General features: G+C 35.3%; 2 protein-coding genes and 1 long non-coding RNA gene across 6 annotated transcripts in view; 2 read left to right on the top strand and 1 right to left on the bottom strand.

Annotated features, from left to right (window-relative positions):
- trh (PAS domain-containing protein trachealess) overlaps positions 1-8776 on the top strand; it is a 263522-nt gene extending 254746 nt beyond the window's left edge. For all 4 annotated transcript variants that reach the window (XM_089090701.1, XM_089090700.1, XM_089090702.1 and 1 more), the window contains 3 exons: positions 1400-1527; positions 4633-5004; positions 6303-8776. In XM_089090701.1, the coding sequence (XP_088946827.1) occupies positions 1400-1527; positions 4633-5004; positions 6303-6704 (902 nt within the window). In that variant the 3' untranslated portion in view covers positions 6705-8776. The remainder of the gene's footprint in view (positions 1-1399; positions 1528-4632; positions 5005-6302) is intronic.
- LOC148951185 (uncharacterized) overlaps positions 1-17129 on the bottom strand; it is a 101245-nt gene extending 84116 nt beyond the window's left edge. Inside the window, exon 1 of the long non-coding RNA XR_016141901.1 lies at positions 16994-17129. This is a non-coding gene — a long non-coding RNA (uncharacterized LOC148951185). The remainder of the gene's footprint in view (positions 1-16993) is intronic.
- A 358-nt stretch (positions 17130-17487) lies between these two features.
- The window catches only part of LOC148951184 (angiogenic factor with G patch and FHA domains 1-like), a 63063-nt gene continuing 58029 nt past the window's right edge, over positions 17488-22521 (top strand). Inside the window, exon 1 of the mRNA XM_089090704.1 lies at positions 17488-17507. The gene's annotated coding sequence lies outside the window, so the exon portion shown is untranslated. The remainder of the gene's footprint in view (positions 17508-22521) is intronic.

The following is a 22521-nucleotide window of genomic DNA, read 5'->3' as shown; positions in this document are numbered from 1 at the left end:
GGAGCAACACTAAGATTGAAAAAAAAACAGAGAACATTCTGTATATGAGGGGGATGCCCCTTCCTCAATCCCTCTCTCTATTTGCGCTAAGGTCTTACAAGTTCTTTAATTTTGAATCAAAATTATAAAGTATTTTGCAGTAGGGTGCATCAAGACATGGCTAATTGTAGATAGAAAGAGAACATCCAAGACGGATAGTCCAAGTAATTGAGAGGCTAATGTTTAAATGGCTGCGGCACGGGTAAATGGCGGGAGTTCAAAATACCCTCTGGAAGCTTTCCTCCTGACTAAAACTTCTCCCGGTATAAAATCCTCACCCAAGAATTTTGCGTAAATTGTAGCCCTTCCTTTAGGGGCTGTGGGGGCTACGTCATCCCTAGAGATATAGTTATTGGACCTTTCAATTATACTGAGCCAAATGGCTTTCTCAAAATGTTCGATCAGATTCCTTTTGCTTCCAAGAATGCACAAAAATAACGGATATTGCAATAAAAGTAGCCGAGACTCTCGGTAAAAAGAAATCATACACATGCAAAAAAAATGTGTCGGGAATTACCAAATGGAGCCAAGAATGAAAGAATTATATACGTGAGTTTCAAGAAATGTCACTGAGAATGCAGAAAATGCAGCCGAGATTACAAGAATAGTAGCCAAAATTTCCAATAAACCTTTTTCGTGAAGATTAAAAGAAAACATTTTATTTTATATTTTATTATTTTTTATTATTATATTATAAATTTTATTTATTTTCGCAAGATTACTATAAAGTAATCTTGCGAAAAGATTTCCCTGAATTCGGATATTTAATGTCTAGAAAAGATTTGATCTCCGTCGGACCCTAGACTAACCGTCTTATTTTTTTTTTCCTACTTTTTGACTCGAAATTTATTGGTTTTACTGAGCCACAATTATGATTATTTCAGTTCCCCAAATGGTTCTGAAGCGTCACTACCAAAATATCAAATATTGCTTGTGGAAATTGAAGAAATTTAATTACTAATAGAATTAAAATTGAGGTATTGACCAAGATTATGCAGACTACTTTTGAGATTCTTACGTGGAAGTTTACCCCCCTGAGGAGCCCCAAAGTTTCAAGCCTGCTTTTAACCCGGGTTTGATTTTAACCCAGGTCTTACGCACTCATATTCGAATTTCCTTACGCTTAGTGCTCTTCTTCATTAAAAAAAAAGAAAAGAATATTTTGGCTTGCAACACACTGATTTCACAGAAGTGGTCATCCTGAATATTTTGATTATGCTTTTGTGTTTAATGTTCATTTAATGAGATTTTCTTTATTTACTGCTTTTGAATTAAAGCTAAATTTAGTATTCCATCAAAACATTAAATTCATCCGATTTCTTGTACACTTAAATACTAATGATTTATATCTTTTTACCAGCTGAAGTTATCAACATTTGTGATTCAGGAGTTACCGTGGAGATGCGTCCTCAGTTCAACCAGGTTCAAAATCTGGATTCAGTTGAGGTTCCTACTGAGGTGGCCAGGATCGGATCGTCGGAAAACGAGGTTTGCGAAATATTATACTTGAATTTGCTAAATTAAAGTCATTATTCCTATTTTCTCAAGTTTTAAGTGTATCACAAAAAAAAAGAGTTTTCAAATGGTTCTGCACGGTCTCCAAACTTCAAAGCTTAAATAAACCGAAATAGAATGAGCTAAAGATTTTCATTTGTATTAAAATAAAAACACCTTTTTTTTTACTAAAAGTATATAGTAACCTAAGAAATCCTTAAATATCAACTAGTGGAAATAAACTGTCGAGTGTGAAATATGCACTTACTGCCTATTGGATTAGGAAACTTGTTTGATTAGCTAATATTATTTTCTGGCTGCCCTTGAGCGGCCTTGATTCGAAAGAACTGCGGCATGTCTACATCTGTGAAGCTGAGAAAGAAATGGCCTTGAACCTTTAAATTATAGTCCCTATTTATTTCTTGGACTATTATAGGTCGAAAGAGGTGGAAGACGTCTATATTTATAGTGTGGGAATGAAGAGGCCCGAATCAAGCTTTAGGCAGTCCAATTACATAGACCAAAGACTCCTCCAATTCTTAAACTTAGACTCATGATCAAACGCCCCATACGAATCGCTTATTATAGTATTTTGGCTTAGCCCGACCTCCCTATTATTTAAGGCCCTTCCCATAAAGGTCCCCTAAAAGTCAGGAGTAGAAAGAGGTGCAATGTGTCAATGCTTGCAAGGTTCAAAGGGAGGGATGTAGAAGGAGGCTTAGGCCTTGTGCCCTACAATTAAGTTGACCAGAATCAGAGTAATATCTGATTTTTATAAAGAATTACATGCTCACATGCCCACCATCTACAAAAATTTATCTATGAAGCCTTTGTTTTAAAATGTTTATTTACAGAAACTCGGTACCCTTCTCCATAGAGCTGCAGGTAGGCATATAACTGGAAAAAAAATTTAGTCCCCTAATTGTATGTATTGACATCAAATACCCTTAAATAAGAACTTTTTTGTAAGTCAGATGTTATGTGTAAAATAAGTAATTATCATTGGAACAGTCACCTAATTTTTTAAGCCCTCCCCTTAATCACCTGCAAACATTCATGGGTCAAAAAAGGTACAATATTTCTATACTCATGAAGTATTTTTGTGTGTTTAGGGGGTGGGGGTGCTGTAGAAGGGGTCAGACCTCAGGGCTCTATACTCATGAAGACAACAAATTTGTGCGTGTTTCTGATCTAAACAGAATGTAACATGTTCTACACCGTTCTACTACAGAGCATCCATAATACCTTTGTCTTAAAATTAGATATTTGCATTATTTGGGTTTTTTATCTAGGGGTTTGCAGACAAGAATCTGACAAAAATTGTAAATTTTGCACTATAATTGTTATTAATGACTTCGAAATCCTTTGACAATAACTCTCACGGGAATCAAACGTCAAGTGTAAAATCCCAAACCGGTAGCGTATCCAGGATTTTTTTTAGGGGGGGGGGGGCAAAATAGGTGGATCCGATAAACTTGCGTTAGGAGCAAGTTTAATTGACACAATCGTGTGTTAATTAGGTAAATTACACTCCTTTAGATTACGTTAGGGTGGGGGCCTCGCCTCCCATGGATCCGCTACTGTCCCAAACTCCCAAAAGGATCAGTGAACAATTATGGGTCAAAAAAGGTACAAAATATCTGTATGATGAACCTGATGGGGGGGGGGGGATTTGGACTGATTAGGGCAGCTGAAAATTCACGATTCAAATTACTTGTGAGGTTGGGGGAAGGGATTCAGGCCCCATGGCCCTACAATTGAGCAGATCAAAATCTGGGCATGACTTTAGTTTCAACAGAAAATAAACTTGTCCACTGCTCTACAAGAATTGATATATCAAGCCTTTGTTTTAAACATTCAATAAGCCCTCAAAATAGAACAAGATCTGGAAGAGCTAGCTCACTTTGAAGGGGTGGGAGCGCATATTATGAAAAATATGGTTTTACTATATGAAAAATATGGTTGTATGTGGTTGGAATCGGCGATGACACGACCCATCTCCGATTCCATCTTTGGCTATCTGAGATAGCCAAAGAGGTTGAATGTCATTGTATGACTTTTGATTTCAACAAGTTGTCACCTTAATAATTTAACACCAGGGTATTGCTCTGATTACAAGTTATTACCCTTATTTTATTAAATATTGAGATTGTGCCTTTTTCCTCATGAAAGGCTAAGGAGTAAATGAAGAGATGCTAGGAATAAATTATGTCAGTTGACCTGAAGGACCTCTCGCATAGCTAGTAAGTCTTGGCCTGCAAATGTATATTTTGAGCAGCCCTCTCACAGAAAGACCTCCTCCTAACAGAGGGCATGCAGCTGTCCAATAATCTGTATAAATACATGAAATATCAAATGAATCGACTCAGTCAAATAATGCTTACAAATAATTGTCTGTAATAAAGATTTATTCTGTGTGGACTTGGTATGGTATATGTTCGAGGGAAAATACTATGCCACACAGCACGATTTTACCTAACTATAGGCGATCTATGATATTTCCGATGTTTTCAGAGTAATTATCTATTCCAGAAAATAACACTTCATTCTGGTGCGGTCTCCTTTTGTACTTGAAAATGGCACTAGAACTCAGGTGCGAATTTCCAGCATTTTAATTGGGGGGGGAGAGGGGTCTGTATCCAGATAGTCAAGGGGCATGGGATATATAACAACCCCCCCCCCCCCCCCCCCCCACCCCCCCCCCCCCCCCACCCTTATTGACAGGGCAACTGCAAAATCTCGTACAGGAAGTAATCAATAATTTTCCGAGAGATATTTCATTTGTGGTCTTCTTAAAAAATCTTAAAACTAAGCTAACATATTACAACTAGTATCAATGGGTTTCTTAAGAAAATAAGCAATTTTGAGCTGAATAGTATGGCGGAAACAGAAGAGATACTTCTGACAAGTTTTGTTTTGTCTAATTTTCCTTTTAAGTTTAAAAAAATCTTCTCAGAAACATAGAGCTCGATTCTCGCAGCTAAATTTTGCTGAAGCGGTACTGGCAAATTCAAAAGATAGCTGGAAAAATCTACCGAAAACGTCATTCTAAGATGAATGTTCTGTTAGACAATAGTTAGATTGTCCTTTATTTTAAAGGAAACATATGCTGCCCGACCTGACCCAGCAAGGGAATCAGAAATAGTGCGATCTCCATCTGGGGTATCCCGCCGTGGTAGAAAACGAAAAAATCAAAGCGAACAATTGGACAAGGAGGACAGCAAGCATGTTGATGAACTTGATATGGAAAGGTGGAAGCGTAATTTTAACAACAACGCAGAGACAGATATACGTGAACTGGAAAGACTTGATGGACATGTCGATTTCAGCACTGAAGCACTTCTTGGAAAGCATCGTCCTACAATCCAATGGATTGGTTCACCTCCAGATGCATCTACGCCACTTGCAGTGCCCTCACTTTTAAGAAGACTATACGCTAGTCGTGAAAGTGTAATTCGGCCAAATGTACAGGTAATGTGGAAATAATATCTTTCTTTTAATTTAATTTCATTTTTACAACTTTAGAAGCTCATAAGCTAGTGTAGGAACAAAAAACAGCATAATTGGGTAAAAGAAAATGAAAGAACAAAATAAGGAAAGAGGGGATTAAAATTATATGCGTATATATATACGCAAGTGTTTATTATATATATATATATATATATATATATATATATATATATATATATATATATATATATATATATATATATATATATATATATATATATATATATATATATATATATATATATTATATATATATATATATATATATATATATATATATATATATATATATATATATATATATATATATATATATATATATATATATATATATATTTGTGTGTGTATGTGTGTGATCTTCCCTTTTTTTGAAGAATTTACTGGAGGACCTTTGGAAAGGGATGTTATGTAGCGATCATTTTACAATTGGAAATAATTTCTCCCACCACCTGTAGTAAATGTACTTTAGCTGGAAATCCCTTCATTAAACCAATTTAATCTTTCACAAAATAGCACGTAAGTATATATTTGGGAAAACGAACATAGCCCAGCCAAGATCTCATAGTTTTCATGATTTAATCCTGAATACCTACAATGCTTATTAAATGAATTTTTTGCAGTTTTAATTCGTTCGCTCTCTTTCCCCCTCAAAATTAGAAAAAAGGAAAATATATAACTAGATATGCAAAGTGATTTATTTAATAAAATAAAATGGAAAAACAAATGATCTTGTGGCACTAAACAGGGCTCATCAGATCAGATAATGAACCCTCTTTAACAAGAGGGCTCGCTAGTCAATTTGGAAAATAATTTCTTAGACCACATTACCTTTTCATTTACAAATTAAACAAATGAAAATATAGAAAAAAAACGGGTATAATATTTTAAATAAGACAGTGGAAAATATTTTTGATAATGGTGAATTGATTTAATAAAAGAGATTTTGGTTTAATAATAATTTGACAAATGGTTTGATTTAATAATATCAAACTTTAATAAGAAAGATCCAAATATTTTGACTCCACGTCCGGAAGTTTTTATCAATTATTAATGTGTGAGTTTTTTCGGCTGTATTTTTTTGCCTTTTATTGAGCTTATTTTTTTATATATAGATTTTTTATACATTGATAAAGAGTTCCAGACATGAATTTTTTTTTACTATTTTGCTTAAAATATTACACCTGTTTTTTTTGCATTTTCATTTGTTTAGTTTGTCAATTTTGATAACAACCGCCAATTAATGAACTATCTTTTTAAAGGTCCAGCATACTTACACAAGTCCAACAACCGGCATTGATGGCACTAACTACGACCCTTTCGTCACCCCGTACACTCCAAGCTATCTACCTGACTATCTACCTTCTATGACACCACCTAGCTCCGTTTCACCGAGAGAGAGTCATCCTACAATGTTTGCCGACACGCTGCGTTCTCAGTATCAGCTATCTGATGGCTCTGGTTTTGGTACATCTTCGCAGTCCTTACCTCTGAAACATTTGTACAGTGGTGTTCCCAGTTTAGATACAGGTTTAGTTTCAAATGATGCATCACAATTTTATTCCCATACGGCAGCGTCTAGTTTTCATTTGTATCACCCCCAAGTAGGAAAAAATCAAACGTATACGGATTTGTTAAAACCAAACCAGTGGTATAGTTCATAGTGAAGTGATAAATTTGTGCATATCAGAAGTTTTAGGACGTAATATTGAAAATAACTTTAAAATTATTGCAAACTCTCTCAGCTGTGATTTTAAAACAAGCATATCTGTATTATACAGAAATAGTTTTGTGCTAGTTTTTTTTTATAACTAAGCTAGAACCAGTGCTTTGCTTAAAATTTGAATTTTTAAACATCTTTCACATAAACCCTTAACAAGAGCTTTGAAAAATTGAGATCCTATAGGAAAAAATCTCAAGAAATATAGCATGTATCAAACACCAATTAAAGATTTGTAGGCTATTGTCTTAAGTTCATCCTAGTCAGTGTAGTGTCTTTTTATATTTTTAATACCAAATTTAAACTCCAGACTTGTCTATATATCAGGTTTTTCAAGTTTTGTGTTCGCTTTTTGTTTTCTTATCTTTTCATTTTGTCTTTCTATTTTAATTTTTTTTTTTTTTTTGGCCAAGTAATTAATCTTCTCTGAGACTAATAGTGGCACAGAAAGATTATTTTTACTCTTCAAATTTTGACCTCGTGGGGTTGTCGCTTGTCTCTTTCTTTATCGATTTAGAAAAGTTTCGTTAATCCTAACAGAAATTTCAGTTAATGGTGTTAGAGCATTTCAAGTAATACGGGGTTTTACCTTGAAATATTTGTTTGCAATAAGTAGATACCCTTTGCCTGCTTAATTCGTTTGAGGTCTTTGCAACATACGGTTCCCAATTGCCTAGCCAGAGAAAGAATTACAAGGCTCTGAAATTTCAAAAATGCTCTTTCAATGACGAATGCGGACACTCCGTACCAGAAAATGACTTATATTGAAGAAAAGTAAATATTTCAATGTTAGCTACTTGTCTTTGCCTTTGCTCTTCTGACGGTTTTACATTGTATAGATTTGCAATGCCTTTATTTTTCAAAAACGGACATTGAGTAGGGAACTGTTTTAGAAAAACTTCTGAGAGGAGACACATACCCAGGAATCGACCAGGATGGAGGGAAGTGTTAAGTCATCTATGTAAGAAATAGTTAGACTATATGAAGATATTGAAACAATTTGATGTCCCGGAAGGCCACCGGGCCTGAAAAGAGGTCAAGGCTAATTTTACGATCTGGAATAATTACATATTTTTGTAAATAGCTCCTCTTTGAATAACTCTTTCTCATCCTATCTGAAAACTAGGGAGGCTTGGAAAACTGTTGATCCTCTTTAAATATAAAAAAAAGTAGCACATGGGCAAAATTCCATCAAATTACTCTTAGGATATGTTTTGTTTAAATTTTTGGTGATGATTCTAGAATTGCTCAAAGTTATTTTTGAAACTGTTACCAGTAGAATTTCTTACTTTTTCAAATGAATTTACCTTATAATTTCCTATAAATATCATGTCATTCGTTTCTACGAACTTATTCTCTTCCCCGTAAAAAATCTAGGTTCCTGCCTGACTGATGCTATTTTTTTTATTTATTTTATTAACTAGTTCAAAAGTGGAAATTACTTAAATCTATAATAATTGAATTTTTGTATTTCTGACTGTTTGCATATCATTCCATACCAACTGTTAGTTTGTTGGTCAGTGCAATAGTGAAGTTTAAAAGGGACCTTTGCTCTGAACGTACTAATTGAAATTGCCAATTTGATAATCGTGGTGCACACTTTCACAACAAGGGTTTCAGCATGCTATGGAATTTTTTTTATGTCACACTGTGTAATCTAGATTTTGATGCGGCCAGTTTTTCTTTAGGTGCTGAGCGAGGGGGGGGGGGGGTGAAGGGTTAATAAGAGAGATGCCATTTCTGGTCTAATTTTACCAACCTAAAAGAGATTATGCTTATGTAACTTTTCGTTTGTTGGAGCAGGGTGACCTTGAGTGTTGGAATGATTTGTCCTTTGACTTGTTGTTACTATTTTGAAGAAAAATGTTGATAAGCTTAGTAGTACGTGTTACACATAGGATGTTATCTGCTTTGAATGCCTATTTTAGTTATTTTCTTGTTACTATCATGGTTTATTTGTTGTTTTTTTTAGCAGTTTTATGTGCATATTTTGAGAGTAAAAATAAAGTACGATACATTCCACTACCTGACTTTTACGTAGTTTTTTTATTGCATTTAGTCTTAGCATGTTTTTTGAGTTTCCACATGGAAAAAGCACTTAAAATCTTTATATATATATAAATGTGTATACATATATATATATATATATATATATATATATATATATATATATATATATATATATATATATATATATATATATATGTATATATATACATATATATATACATATATATATATACATATATATATATATATATATATATATATATATATATATATATATATATATATATATATATATATATATATATATATATGTATATATATATATATATATATATATATATATATACATATATATATATATATATATATATATATATATATATATATATATATATATATATATATATATATATATATATATATATATATATATATATATATATATATATATATATATATATATATATATATATATATATTAAATAAAGTAGAGTTCGGTAGACAGAGAACTATCGTCATTGAATCATTATTGTTTACAATGGTCGTGAAGCAATTTGTACGGAGACAAAGTTTTCTTGTCTAGAATGTATTAGAAATGAGCAAAGGGCACACCAATTAGCACATTTATGTAACCTTTCAACTGCAATGGTGGCCCTCTCCCCATAATTTTTTTTCAGAAAATAAGAATGTTGACCTTTTCTAAAGCAAAATTACGTAAATATTTTACTTCTCTATAATTGGGGATACCGAGCGTGCTATGGCCTCTCCAATATCCTTTGCCCCAACACCACCAACTTTTCCGTAGAAAGCTAGGTATGTTATTCCTCGTTTGAAACGAAAACACGCAGGAATTATCAGTTAATATGATTAGAGAATCATATTGATCCAATCATATGTAATTTGAGAAATGCAAATGTATCAACATTAAAAGGACAGGGGGAAATATTCTAAGTCTTGTTTAAGTGTATACATACAAACACCAATTTTTGAAAACCCTTGTTTTGATGTTGCCCTGTTGACTTCCCTGAGAGGCGAAAGCTACGATCTTAAGTTTTACAAAATAGACTGGGCTCATCTTCTAACTTCACTAGCCCCATCTGTTTTGGACTGATTTTAAAAAATGGTCCCTTAACTCCTATATGGTGTAGACTGATTGAAAATGTTCCTATAAGTCATCTGGGTGATTACAAATATTTCAAAACTGGTTGCTCCTACTGGCCTGGGATGATAGAAAATAGTTTTAATGTTAAAAGAATGGGAGGTATATGCCAAGTCTTGTTCAAGCATATACGTGCAAAAACCAATTCTGAACTCCCTGTTGTTGCATTGGTTTTGCCCTGTTGACCGCCCTGAGACGCAATAGTAAAACTTTTAAGTCTTTCAGAAGAGTGTGGATTGATCTTCTAAGATCAATAGCTGAATAGCGGGCCGATTTATCGGCGGCACGCTGTCAGTTTGTCTGTATTTAGCCTTATGTTTTTGCAGTGATTTGTTGATTTCGGTTTGGTATGGCTCTTCGAACGGGATAACTCAATCTGCGGTTTAAATGTGACGGCATCGGCTTAGCTCATTAAGCTTTGAAGAAGGAAGAGAAGAATAAAACAAGGATTAGAAATAAATAAAATAAGATATAAAAAAAACACTAACAGAAGAAGGCTTCGAGATTTAAAACTTGAATTTGCAACTAAAAAAGAAAGCAGTTTGAACATGCTTTTATATAACTTATATTAATAGGTTTTTATATAATTTGTCAGTTTCGGTCCTGTTGTGGCGCAGTGGGTTTTAACCTCAGCTTGGTAATATCTGACCCAAAAATCGAACTCGGCTGTAGGAACACACTGCAGGGCCGACACAAGGACCTCATTAGTCAAGAAGCATCGTCAACCCTATACAATACAATGCGATTATTAGTTTCCGTCTTTCATGTTACTCAATGTGCCGCGAGCGGCAAAATATTTCGAATTTAGAGGACTACAAAGTATTCTTTTCCGTAAAACTCATCTTCCTTCATAAGATAATCTAATAGTGTCATGTAGTAACAAAAGATTTGAACTGCTATGATATATGATAATACTGAAAAAGCCACAACAGTTTTAATTTCTTTCGAATTTAGCATACTGGAAACTGGTGGAAAAACACAAATGAAAACTTTAGCTCAGATCAATGGTTTTAAGCTAAGAATATTTCTAAGAAGCCGTGAATAGTAGCAGTGATAGTAGTAATAATAGTAGAAGAAGTAGTGGCTAAAATGGTAGTGATTTGGTAGGACTGGAAGTTTAAAATTAATACCCTAAGGCGCTGCTGGAAAATTATTAATCCACATGTTCATACAGTCCTTCGATACAGTTAAATACCACCCACGCTATTCCCTGAAAGTTTTATAACTATCCCTAGTATTGGCAATAGTTGTAGTCATAGTAACAGAAGTAATTGTAGGAGCAGTGAGATTAGTGATAGCTGTAGCAGTGATAGCTTTCACACTGTGGTACAGGCTGAATAGATTGGGTACTAAGGTACACTGAATAGACAGTAAGACATTAAGTAATTTATACAATAAGGCTGAATAGACAGAAACATACTAGGCTGTTTGTAGCTCTATGAAATTCTGGTAGCCTTCAGCTAGTGGGCCCTCAAACCAATATCTTAAATACACCACTGAAAGTTGGGCAATGTTTCTTCAGGTGACATTAAAACCTTTTTGCGTTTGCCAGTTGAAAACTCTATTTCTATGTAAGCTTGAGACATAAGGTACCTGAAGAAACAGGTTTTTCTTTTGTCATTAATTAACTGTTTAAATATGCTTATAGAGTGTCAAAAATTTACTCACAGCATGAGCAGTATAATGTTGCTCACAGCTTAAGTTTTGCACTGAAGCAAGTTCTTTCTTTCAACTTTCATGAATATAAAAATGGGCAGTAAGCATTATTTATCTATTATATCGTCTTATATTTGAATGTTTTTGCGTCTTCATACTTGAGTGTTTATTCTTTGTCACAATTTAAACGGTTTTTACAAATTTTTTCTAAGAGTATTTCTGCTTCTTCCGTTTGAAAATTTGTTCTTCCTGGATTGCCAATAATAGACTCGAATTTCCTCTTGCAACTGCTAATTTACTTTTTAATTTCTTTTCTTAGCCATTGGTAACATCACTACTACGGTCCCAAAAGTGGATTTTCTCGGAACTCCACTCTTGTCAGAAGAACTTGTTGATCTTATAGAAACAGACAAAGTTGTTAGGAAAGAAGCTGATTTGTACCTAACCTTAGCAAATGAAGCATCAAGAGCTAATAAGTCAAAGCCGTCTTCAGAATTCACTGCGTTTTGGAAGGGTCAAAGAGAGCGCATCCCAGTGGTGGAAGTCCTTAAACGAATAATTCTTGGGCTACCAGTCACGAATGGTACAGCCAAGCGTCACTTCTCAATGATGGGTCTGGCTGTTACTGGTAAGAGGTCCTCAATTTCTCCACTGAGAATTAATCAGCTATAGTTTATCCATGCCAACTACATGCTGGTGCAGGACTTATTCGAGCTAGAAAAATGATCGAACCAAAAGATTTTTAATTTGTTCTTTTTTCTGTTAAATACAAACTGAATTCTTTCTTGCTCAGTTTTTGGTATACGTAGCCCAGGTACTAATCTTCGGATTTTCTGCCTTCAACCGGGAGTACAATGCGGGGCTGGGGGGTAAATCACCCGACGCTTCCCATGTTTTCCTCCCAGGTTTCGCTAGAAGCCCATTTAAAACTGTTTCAACTCTAGCTGAGCCTAAAAAGTCACACCATTGACCTCCATTCCTAACCGAATAACCAGCGACACCAGTAATAGAACCCCTGGTCTCAGGATTTCAAGCCTAGCGCACTAACTACTCAACTAGAACAGAAAACACTTCTTCGCATGCTGACAAATGGTCTGCGTAGCACATATACCAATTTCTTCTGCCTTTGGCCGTGAGTGCAATGCGTCCATGGGGCCTAATCATCGAATACTTGTCATGTTTTTCCCAGATTTCTCTAGGCATCCATTTAGAGCTGGGTCAACCCGTTCCTAATTTAGTAACCAACGATACCAAAAACTCGAACCTGTTCTCAGAAAATAGAAAGTAAATTGAGCTCATAGTATAATACGAATCCATTTCAGTTATAAAAAGTTTTTGACAACGCGTCAGTCGAGTGCCATTGAAACAGATTTTTGTCATTTGGTTCTGATTAAGGACACGGGTCAATAGAAGATTCAGTGATCCAGGAACGAGTACGAGGTGCTTTAATATGCGATAATCCTCTTTTGTTTTTGCGCGAATTTTCAATTTCATCAGAAAAAATACGTAATTTCACGTTCAAAGGACTTAAAAGAAGAGAACTTCTATGAAATCAAAGCAGACATGCTGAAGAGACATTTTTCACTTGTACCGTGTCTTTTAATTTTAAATTTTCAGAAAGCTCTAAAGCGTTTGTTTTCCCCTCAAAAGTACAACTCGAAAACCAAAGATGAATGAGCTCCATTGCGCGTCATACATGGGCTACTGAAAACGGGTGTCATTGAGTACAACAACAGGTATCATGAAAACACAGACGGAAGCAAACGCTAACGTTTATTGAAAAGCAATATATTAAAAAGTCTGAAAAAAAGACTCTTGATCCTACAGATTTTTGATTGTTGTCTCCAATTCTATATCCAGGAGGAGGAAGAAGAGTTAGGGGGTTTATCCCCCTCCCCCTACCAAATTTTTGTCTGATTCCTAAAAATATAAAAGATACAAATTAAAAAAAATTTGATACCCCCCCCCCCGAAAAAAAATCCTGGATTCGGTCTTGGTTATTGCTTGTGTCGTGTTTTCCACGAGTTTATATGTGTCATTATGTTGTACGTGCCCCCATAGTGCTAAAGGGCTCTAGCAGACTCGCTTGTTTATTCTGATGTGAATGGTAAGTCACTCGTCTTCTTTTGAATAGGTTCGAAATTCCTTCTTGGTAGTAAAACTTGGTATCGGCCGGTGGCATCTCGCCCTTTTTCCTAAAAATCAGCTCTTCACCGCCGAAATTCAAACTTGCGTAAACTCTCGGGTTCACAGACAAATCCCGTATAATACAGACGTCTAACTGAAATAATTGTATAGTACCAATCAATTTGGTGCTTGTGCACGTATATTCTCAGTTTCTCAGGCTTCTAGCATACATTAACGTTGTCATACATAGCCAATAAGCACTATACCCGACCCTTTTTTTAGCATTAGAAGATACGGCACTTATACGTCTGTATCATATACTTTTGTCTGTGGTTGAGGTATATCTTAATGCATGGTTCAGACCACAGTTTATATAATTAGCAGTATGATCTTTCCCTATCTCACCCATTATAAAAACCCGGACCAAGGTACAAGTGCTCCAGAGAACCTAGAAACAGAAGCGACATTAGATCTTTTCATGGGTAGACAAGTCAGATCTCTCTTGAAGGCGAAACTTGGCTTCAACGTTGGAAGACTTATCTTGAAGAAACTAATTTTAAATTAATTTATTCCAATACATACATGAAAATCGGTAATTAGTAGTACAATGTTATTATTAGATGTTTTTAGGAATTAAAAATAGGTTTCGAAGTCTCAAGTTGGTTTCAAAGGCATTTTGAGAAAGTTTCTGCCAAAATACATGTTCCAGGGTAACTGGACCGCTGATGGCAGATCAAATGAGAATAGCTGTTTTTACGTGCCGATATATATATATATATATATATATATATATATATATACTATGAAAACTGTACGAAAAAGAAAGTTTTTTAAAGAAAAGTAAACGCCATATTAAACTTAAGATCAGTAGAAATAAAAGCCTACAATAATTCAAACTCAAAACGACCAGAAATTGTTATTAAAGAATAAAAAAGGAAAGGAGAATAATTGGTTTGGCTGTAATACTGCATATAAATAGTTTTAGAAATATTTTGGAAATTGTGCCGTAAAAGGTCTAAGATTATACAGGCTCAGCAGTAAGAAATGCATTTTATTTATTTTCTGGTAAACAAACTGGAATAATATTCTATAATAGAAGCTTTTCTAGCGTAAAGCCCCGTACAATTTTGGATCTGCCACTAAAATGTGTGATGTCCTTCAAGTTCTGAAAATTCCCTAAGGATTTTACGAAAAACACTTCTTAACAGACGTTTGGTATTTTCTTGGATAAGGCTATTGTGGCAACTTTTACCTCAGCAACCAATAATTAGAACTCAAGTCCTAAAATTGGTCTCAATCAGGAACTCTTATCGCTATCTAAATTCACAAAGTGCAAAGATTTTCAAACAGAGGTGTTTATTGTTTAAAGTTCAAGAAAGTTCTGCCCATTTCATACGATAGCATCGATTGAAAACGAAACTAGTCTTATGTTGGCTCTCCGCCAAAACAGGTCACTAGCCTTTTCAAGTATCACAGGAATTACAATCTGAGAAAATAAATATCACGACTTAAAAAAAAGATAAACCATCCAGTTGCGGATCCAGAGGAGGGGGGGCGAGGGGTACCCCCCTAAAGTAGAGTAATTTACCTAATTAACGCAAGTTTGCATTAATTAAACTTGCTCCTAACGTAAGTTTATCGGATCAACCTATTTTGCGCCCCCCCTAAAAATCTTGGATCTGCCCCTGAAACCAACACACCTATTCCACCAGTTATTAGAAGAAAAAAATTCCTTATTTTCACAAACTTCATCAACCCCCAATCAGTCGAGTCCACTGTATATAAATAATAGATTGTCATAATTTGTATATAAATTAAGTCATACCTGTGAGATGGGACAGTTGCAAACCACTTGGCCGGCTCACCTAGTTTTTTTCTGCTTTCGCAATTACGAATAATGCACTTTCTAACCATTTCTCATTGATTGACGCAAACACTCCAATCCATAAGTGCACAAATAAGTGGGAGGAGCTTTTTGTTCGCACCGAGAATGAAGAGCCAGAAATCATCTGCGGTAAACTTACTGCTAATTATATAAACTGTGGTTCAGACGTATGGGAAAAAGCTGAAAACCAATCGGTAATATAGGAAAACTAGTCGGTTTTCCCATAGTACCGATCGGTTTTGAGATAGGATTCAATCCTATCTCAAAGATTTTAATTGTTCAAAAATTACTTTTACGAGTACACAAACTGGTGAAATTCCGCCAAATGAAGTATTCTTGCAAATTACATAGCTCACAAAGGCAAAATTTTGAAAGCGTGGAAATGCCCTTTCTGTGTAAGAATCTGAAGAAAAAGTGTTTTTTAATGCATTATATTTTATTTTCCAATTATGTTGCCAGTAATGATTAAGCCTCTATTAGGCTTTTCAAATTAAACTATCTGGATAAAAACAGGTAAATTTTTCAAATCTGGGATTAATTTGGGTAACATCCTGAAGTTACCACTCTTCTGAAGAGAACATTGCCTGTGTACACTTGGGCTATACATTGCCTCCTAGGTAAAGTTCTACCAAATCATATTATTGAGTTAGAAATAAAGTGAATACACCATTTGATGCCTTTTTTTATGCTGATTACAAATATAATAATCATTTCTATCGGAAATGAATTTCCGCCCCCCTCCCCCTATATAGGCCACTTCCGGGTGAGGTTAGGTATATTAAAGGGGGGGGGGGCTGAAATTCATTAACAATAGTAAAGCTTACTATATTCTCAATAAGAATAAAAAAGGCAACAAAATGTGTATTAACTTTATTCCTAGCCTTACTCAATATGATTTGGTAGAACTTTACCACCTCCTATTAATAACAGATGAATAAAATAGGGGAATTGATGTTGTTTCAGAGATAGTTCTGCCTAAGTAAAGGGATGTGTATCTTCCATGTATTATAATCTGGTGTAAGTCTAGAAGTAGTCCAGTAGGCCTACATGACCTGTTAAGAAAACTGTTCTTGGTACTTGTCTAAAATATAAAACAGACTCAAGAACTTGTATTGCAAATACCCAGTTTTCATGCTGTCTATGCCAGACAATAACCTTTGGTGCATTGAGAATAGATTTTTTTTTTTAAACTAAATATTTAGCCTTTTTGGTATTTTGGTTAGGTTATTTTAGGTTATGGGATCTGGCAGTCCCCTTCCATAATTATTTGTGGCAGTTTTCATAATTTTGTTGCTAAAGCATATTATTTTCATCATATTTTGTTTTATTTTATTAACATTTGTTAAGCTACACTTCTTGAATATGTTTATATCATAGACAAGTACCCAATTCTTACTTCATAATATGCAGAATAATCCTAGTTATCATATTTTGCAGGAGAGAGCTATTATCTCTTGATAATGGTTAGAGAACCAGTAGTTTCTTTCCTTGTATTTCTTGGTTTCTAGCACATTTTTAAATATTTGTGTCTATTTGAATTTTGAAAATCCTTTATAAACAAACACCCAAGTGCCATCTAACCTAACTTAACCTAACCTTACTCAACCTAAATTATCAGTATTTTTCTATCAATATATTTTAACTAGGTGGCATTGATATGTCTAGCTACAAATTTAGATTATTTGAAAACAGAAAATGTAGTGAAATTCATGTTTATTTTCAGAATTTTGTTAAAAAAAATTGTACTACAGTGAAAGAAGTGAAGATAAAGGGATAAATTTCTAGTGGGCCACATAATTTAGCTCAGGTGAAAGTGAAAACATTGTTTGATGCCTTTTTTATGCTCTTTTGTAATTCAAGAATTGGCTCTGGGGCTAGTTGCATCTTGAGCCCTTAACAGGGCCCCAAAGGTATTTCATTTTTTTAACCATACAAAGAAGTAATCAACACCAGTTAAGTTATTGAAAAGTGTTTAAATACATATCACTAGTTTATAAATAGGTTGTTCAAGAGTAACATATTCCAAAAATAAATATTTATAACAAATCATATCTTTATTAGGCAACTAAAATATAAACCATTTTCCTATCATTTAAGTTTTTTGAATGCTGTTGACAAAAATAGTACTGAATTTTGCAATTCAAAACTTTGCCATCAACAATTCAGGTTATATTCCAATTCAGGGTATATATTAGCAGATTAGGGAGGTGGGTGGGTAAATTTTATGGTAAATTTGCAGTATGCCATATAATTTAGCTAGGATGAAAGTGAAAACATCATTTGATGCTTTTTTATACTCTTATATTATTCATATAAAATACCTTTGGGGCCCCTTTTAGGGCTCAGGATGCAATTAGTCCAAGAAACAATTCTTGAATTATGAAAGAGCATAAAAAAGGCATAAAGTGAGGTTTTCAGTTTCATCTTAGTTAATTATGTGGCCCACTAGAATTTTACCAATAAAGGTTTTCCATCTGCAAAATATTTTAACTGACCTACAATTGTTCTGTATATTATGAAGTAAGAATTGTTCCCTTAACATGTTTCCTTATGTACTGGACTGCTCCTGGGCTAATACCTAGTCTCCTTTTTTTTCCAGCCACTTTGTGTGGAAAGGGTAGTCTTGGGAACTTTAAATTAGATTTATTTCATTTAAAATTGAATCAATTTGCTGTTGTTGAAATAATTTTGCTTGGATAAAAGTAAATGCTTCACTTGATGCCTTTTTTTATGCTCTTTCATAATTTAATTGTTGCTTTTAGGGAAAATTAAAATAATGTTGCCACCATCACAAGTTTTCTGTGAAATATCACAGTTTTTTTTTATGGTAACTGGCTTACAAGTTTTTACTGCAAAATGGTAGAAAGTCAGGTTTTAGTGCAAAAGGTCCAAGGGCTGCTAAAAGGACATTTTTAACCTTTTTTGTCACTTTTTCACTGTGGATAAAACTTTAAAGTTTGAAAATGACACTAACAATAATTTTCCCATCAACTATTGGTATTACAGTCCTAAGATTCTTGCAAAAAAATGACAAAAAAAAAACACTTGCTCTATTACAATTTGCCTTTTATTAGATCTTCTGAATTGACTCAAGCCCTGTCCACCCTTGAAGGTTTTGGGGCCTCTTCTTTTAACAGTTCATTTATATGCCTCCTGTAGATGCTTCTGCTTTTGACTAGGTAAAGGAGTTGTGGCAGGTTATAGGGTGAAAGGTTTTCTTTCCATATCTTCAGGGGACAACCTCTGGTTCAAGAACTGTTTACTCATCCATCAATCGCTGTCTTTGGAAGACAAGTGCTAGCCATGCATTGAACATGTCCTAGCCATTTCAGTTGTTGTAGTTTTATTTTATCTAGTATTTTGAGTTTGACTTTCAGATCATGGAGAAGCTTGAAGTTGGAGACTCTGTCATGGTAGGTGATACCAGTAATGTATTTCAGGGATTTGGTTTCAAAGACAGATAGGCAACACTGATCATCTGTTTTAAGTGTCCAGGATTCACAGGGATATATAGCAATTAGAATAATGAGGGAGTAGAAAAGTCTTGTTTTGAGAATTGTTGATAAATTCTTATTCGTCCAGATGGGCACCAGGGCTTTAAAACTGGAGTTTGCAAGTGTCAGGTATCTCTTGATGTCTGAGTTGGTTGGTTTCAGAAATAAGTAAGCTCCCTAGTTAGGTAAAGTCTTCCACCCAATCAATGATATCTCCACCAAGCTGAAGGCTGAGATTTACCTGTGAATTAGGCTTGCATGAGCAGTGCATGGCTTTTGTTTTTTGAGGTGTTGATGGCCATCCCAAAGAGGTTAGTAGAGGTTGGAAGTGAACACTGTTAGCCTAGGATTGAAGGTCTTGAATAGACTTGACTCTTAGGTCTGCATCAGTGGCATATGCTAGTTTATCTATCACTACTCTTCTGACAAGGGTGCTGGACAGGTTGTCTGAGTGAGAGGGCTTCATGTCAGAAGAGATTGAACTGCTCTGATGATAGAAGGCAACCTTGTAGCACTCCAGTAGAGGTTTTTAAGCTTTTTGTAAGTCCCTCTCCAGTCATGATGTGGCTTCTGAACTTCTTGTACATGTCTTTGATCAAAGAGATCAGATTGGATAGAATGCCAAAGTGAAGAAGGATCTGCCATAGACCTCTCCTTTTGAGATCAAAAGCTTGTCTGAAGTCTATGAAAAAGTGGTAGATGCTGCAGCCAAGTTTGCTGTACTTTTCCATTATCTGAAGGCAGTGAATATATGATCAATTGTTGATCTACTAGGTCAGAAGCAAGCTTGGTATTTGGGAATCAGCATTGAGGAAATGGCTCGTATATGCTTCCACTCACACCTGAGGGGAAAGTTCTAGTTCACTTTTTAAGAGTCAAGAGAGTTAAGGGCAACTAGCCAGCCCCCCTCGCCCTTTTTCCCCAAACCCATCCACTACAAATTTTGAGATAGCCAGTTTTTTGGAAATTGTTCAAAAATTAGTTAACAAAAACTCCCCCCAGGGCCAGGGGAATAGGCGTTGTAAGTGTTGTCCTGGGGGCGTATATAGTTCTTATGAAAGGGACGCTTGTATAAACTTCAGAGAGGGCTCATTTGATTAGAAATTGAAAATTTTAGTTCAATTTTTAAGAGTCAAAATATATCTGAGGGCAACTAGCCCCCCCACACATCCTTTTTTCCCCAAACCCATCCAATGAATTTTTTATAACAGCCGTCTCATTAAAAATAGTTCAAAGGTCAGATAAGAAAAATTCCTGTTTTGACCCCCCCCCCCGGCCAGGGGGCAGGCATTATGAGTAATGTTGTAGGGGCATATATAGTTCTTATGGAAGTGATGCTTGCATAAACTTCGGAAAGGGCTCATTTAATCAGAAATTGAAAGTTCTTGATCACTTTTTAAGAGTCAAAAGATATTAGAGGGCAACTTGCCTTTTATTAGATCTTCTGAATTGACTTAAAATTGACTCAAGCCCTGTCCACCCTTGAAGGTTTTGGGGCCTCTTCTTTTAACAGTTCATTTATATGCCTCCTGTAGATACTTCTGCTTTTGACTAGGTAAAGGAGTTGTGGCAGGTTATAGGGTGAAAGGTTTTCTTTCCATCTCTTCAGGGGACAACCTCTGGTTCAAGAACTGTTTACTCATCCATCAATGGCTGTCTTTGGAAGACAAGTGCTAGCCATGCATTGAACATGTCCTAGCCATTTCAGTTGTTGTAGTTTTATTTTATCTAGTATTTTGAGTTTGACTTTCAGATCATGGAGAAGCTTGAAGTTGGAGACTCTTGTCATGGTAGGTGATACCAGTAATGTATTTCAGGGATTTGGTTTCAAAGACAGATAGGCAACACTGATCATCTGTTTTAAGTGTCCAGGATTCACAGGGATATATAGCAATTAGAATAATGAGGGAGTAGAAAAGTCTTGTTTTGAGAATTGTTGATAAATTCTTATTCCTCCAGATGGGCACCAGGGCTTTAAAACTGGAGTTTGCAAGTGTCAGGTATCTCTTGATGTCTGAGTTGGTTGGTTTCAGAAATAAGTAAGCTCCCTAGTTAGGTAAAGTCTTCCACCCAATCAATGATATCTCCACCAAGCTGAAGGCTGAGATTTACCTGTGAATTAGGCTTGCATGAGCAGTGCATGGCTTTTGTTTTTTGAGGTGTTGATGGCCATCCCAAAGAGGTTAGTAGAGGTTGGAAGTGAACACTGTTAGCCTAGGATTGAAGGTCTTGAATGGACTTGACTCTTAGGTCTGCATCAGTGGCATATGCTAGTTTATCTATCACTACTCTTCTGACAAGGGTGCTGGACAGGTTGTCTGAGTGAGAGGGCTTCATGTCAGAAGAGATTGAACTGCTCTGATGATAGAAGGCAACCTTGTAGCACTCCAGTAGAGGTTTTTAAGCTTTTTGTAAGTCCCTCTCCAGTCATGATGTGGCTTCTGAACTTCTTGTACATGTCTTTGATCAAAGAGATCAGATTGGATAGAATGCCAAAGTGAAGAAGGATCTGCCATAGACCTCTCCTTTTGAGATCAAAAGCTTGTCTGAAGTCTATGAAAAAGTGGTAGATGCTGCAGCCAAGTTTGCTGTACTTTTCCATTATCTGAAGGCAGTGAATATCTGATCAATTGTTGATCTACTAGGTCAGAAGCAAGCTTGGTATTTGGGAATCAGCATTGAGGAAATGGCTCGTATATGCTTCCACTCACACCTGAGGGGAAAGTTCTAGTTCACTTTTTAAGAGTCAATAGAGTTAAGAGCAACTAGCCAGCCCCCCACACCTTTTTTCCCCGAACCCATCCGCTACAAATTCTAAGATAGCCAGTTTTTTGGTAATTGTTCATAAATTAAATAACAAAAACTCCCCCCAGGGGCCCGGGGATAGGCGTTGTAAGTGTTGTCCTGGGGGCGTATATGGTTCTTATGAAAGGGACGCTTGTATAAACTTCTGAGAGGGCTCATTTGATTAGAAATTGAAAATTTTAGTTCAATTTTTAAGAGTCAAAATATATCTGAGGGCAACTAGCCCCCCCACACATCCTTTTTTACCCAAACCCATCCAATGAATTTTTTATAACAGCCGTCTTATTAAAAATAGTTCAAAGGTCAGATAAGAAAAATTCCTGTGTTGACCCCCCCCTCCCCCGGGCCAGGGGGCAGGCATTATGAGTAATGTTGTAGGGGCATATATAGTTCTTATGGAAGTGATGCTTGCATAAACTTCGGAAAGGGCTCATTTAATCAGAAATTGAAAGTTCTTGATCACTTTTTAAGAGTCAAAAGATATTAGAGGGCAACTAATCCCCCCCCCCCCCTCCACGCCCTAAATGCATCAGATAAAAATTTTGAGGTAGCCATTTTGTTAAAAAAAAGTTCAAAGGTCAGATAACGAAAACTCCAGGGTCAACACATGTTGTACAAACATAAT

This window comes from Artemia sp. Qi Xiang Cuo, chromosome 6, assembly GCF_049724085.1.
Source record: "Artemia sp. Qi Xiang Cuo chromosome 6, ASM4972408v1, whole genome shotgun sequence".
NCBI lineage: Eukaryota > Metazoa > Arthropoda > Branchiopoda > Anostraca > Artemiidae > Artemia > Artemia sp. Qi Xiang Cuo.
The sequence above is the reverse complement of the archived record's forward strand: the minus strand, read 5'-3'. Positions and strand labels throughout refer to the sequence as shown.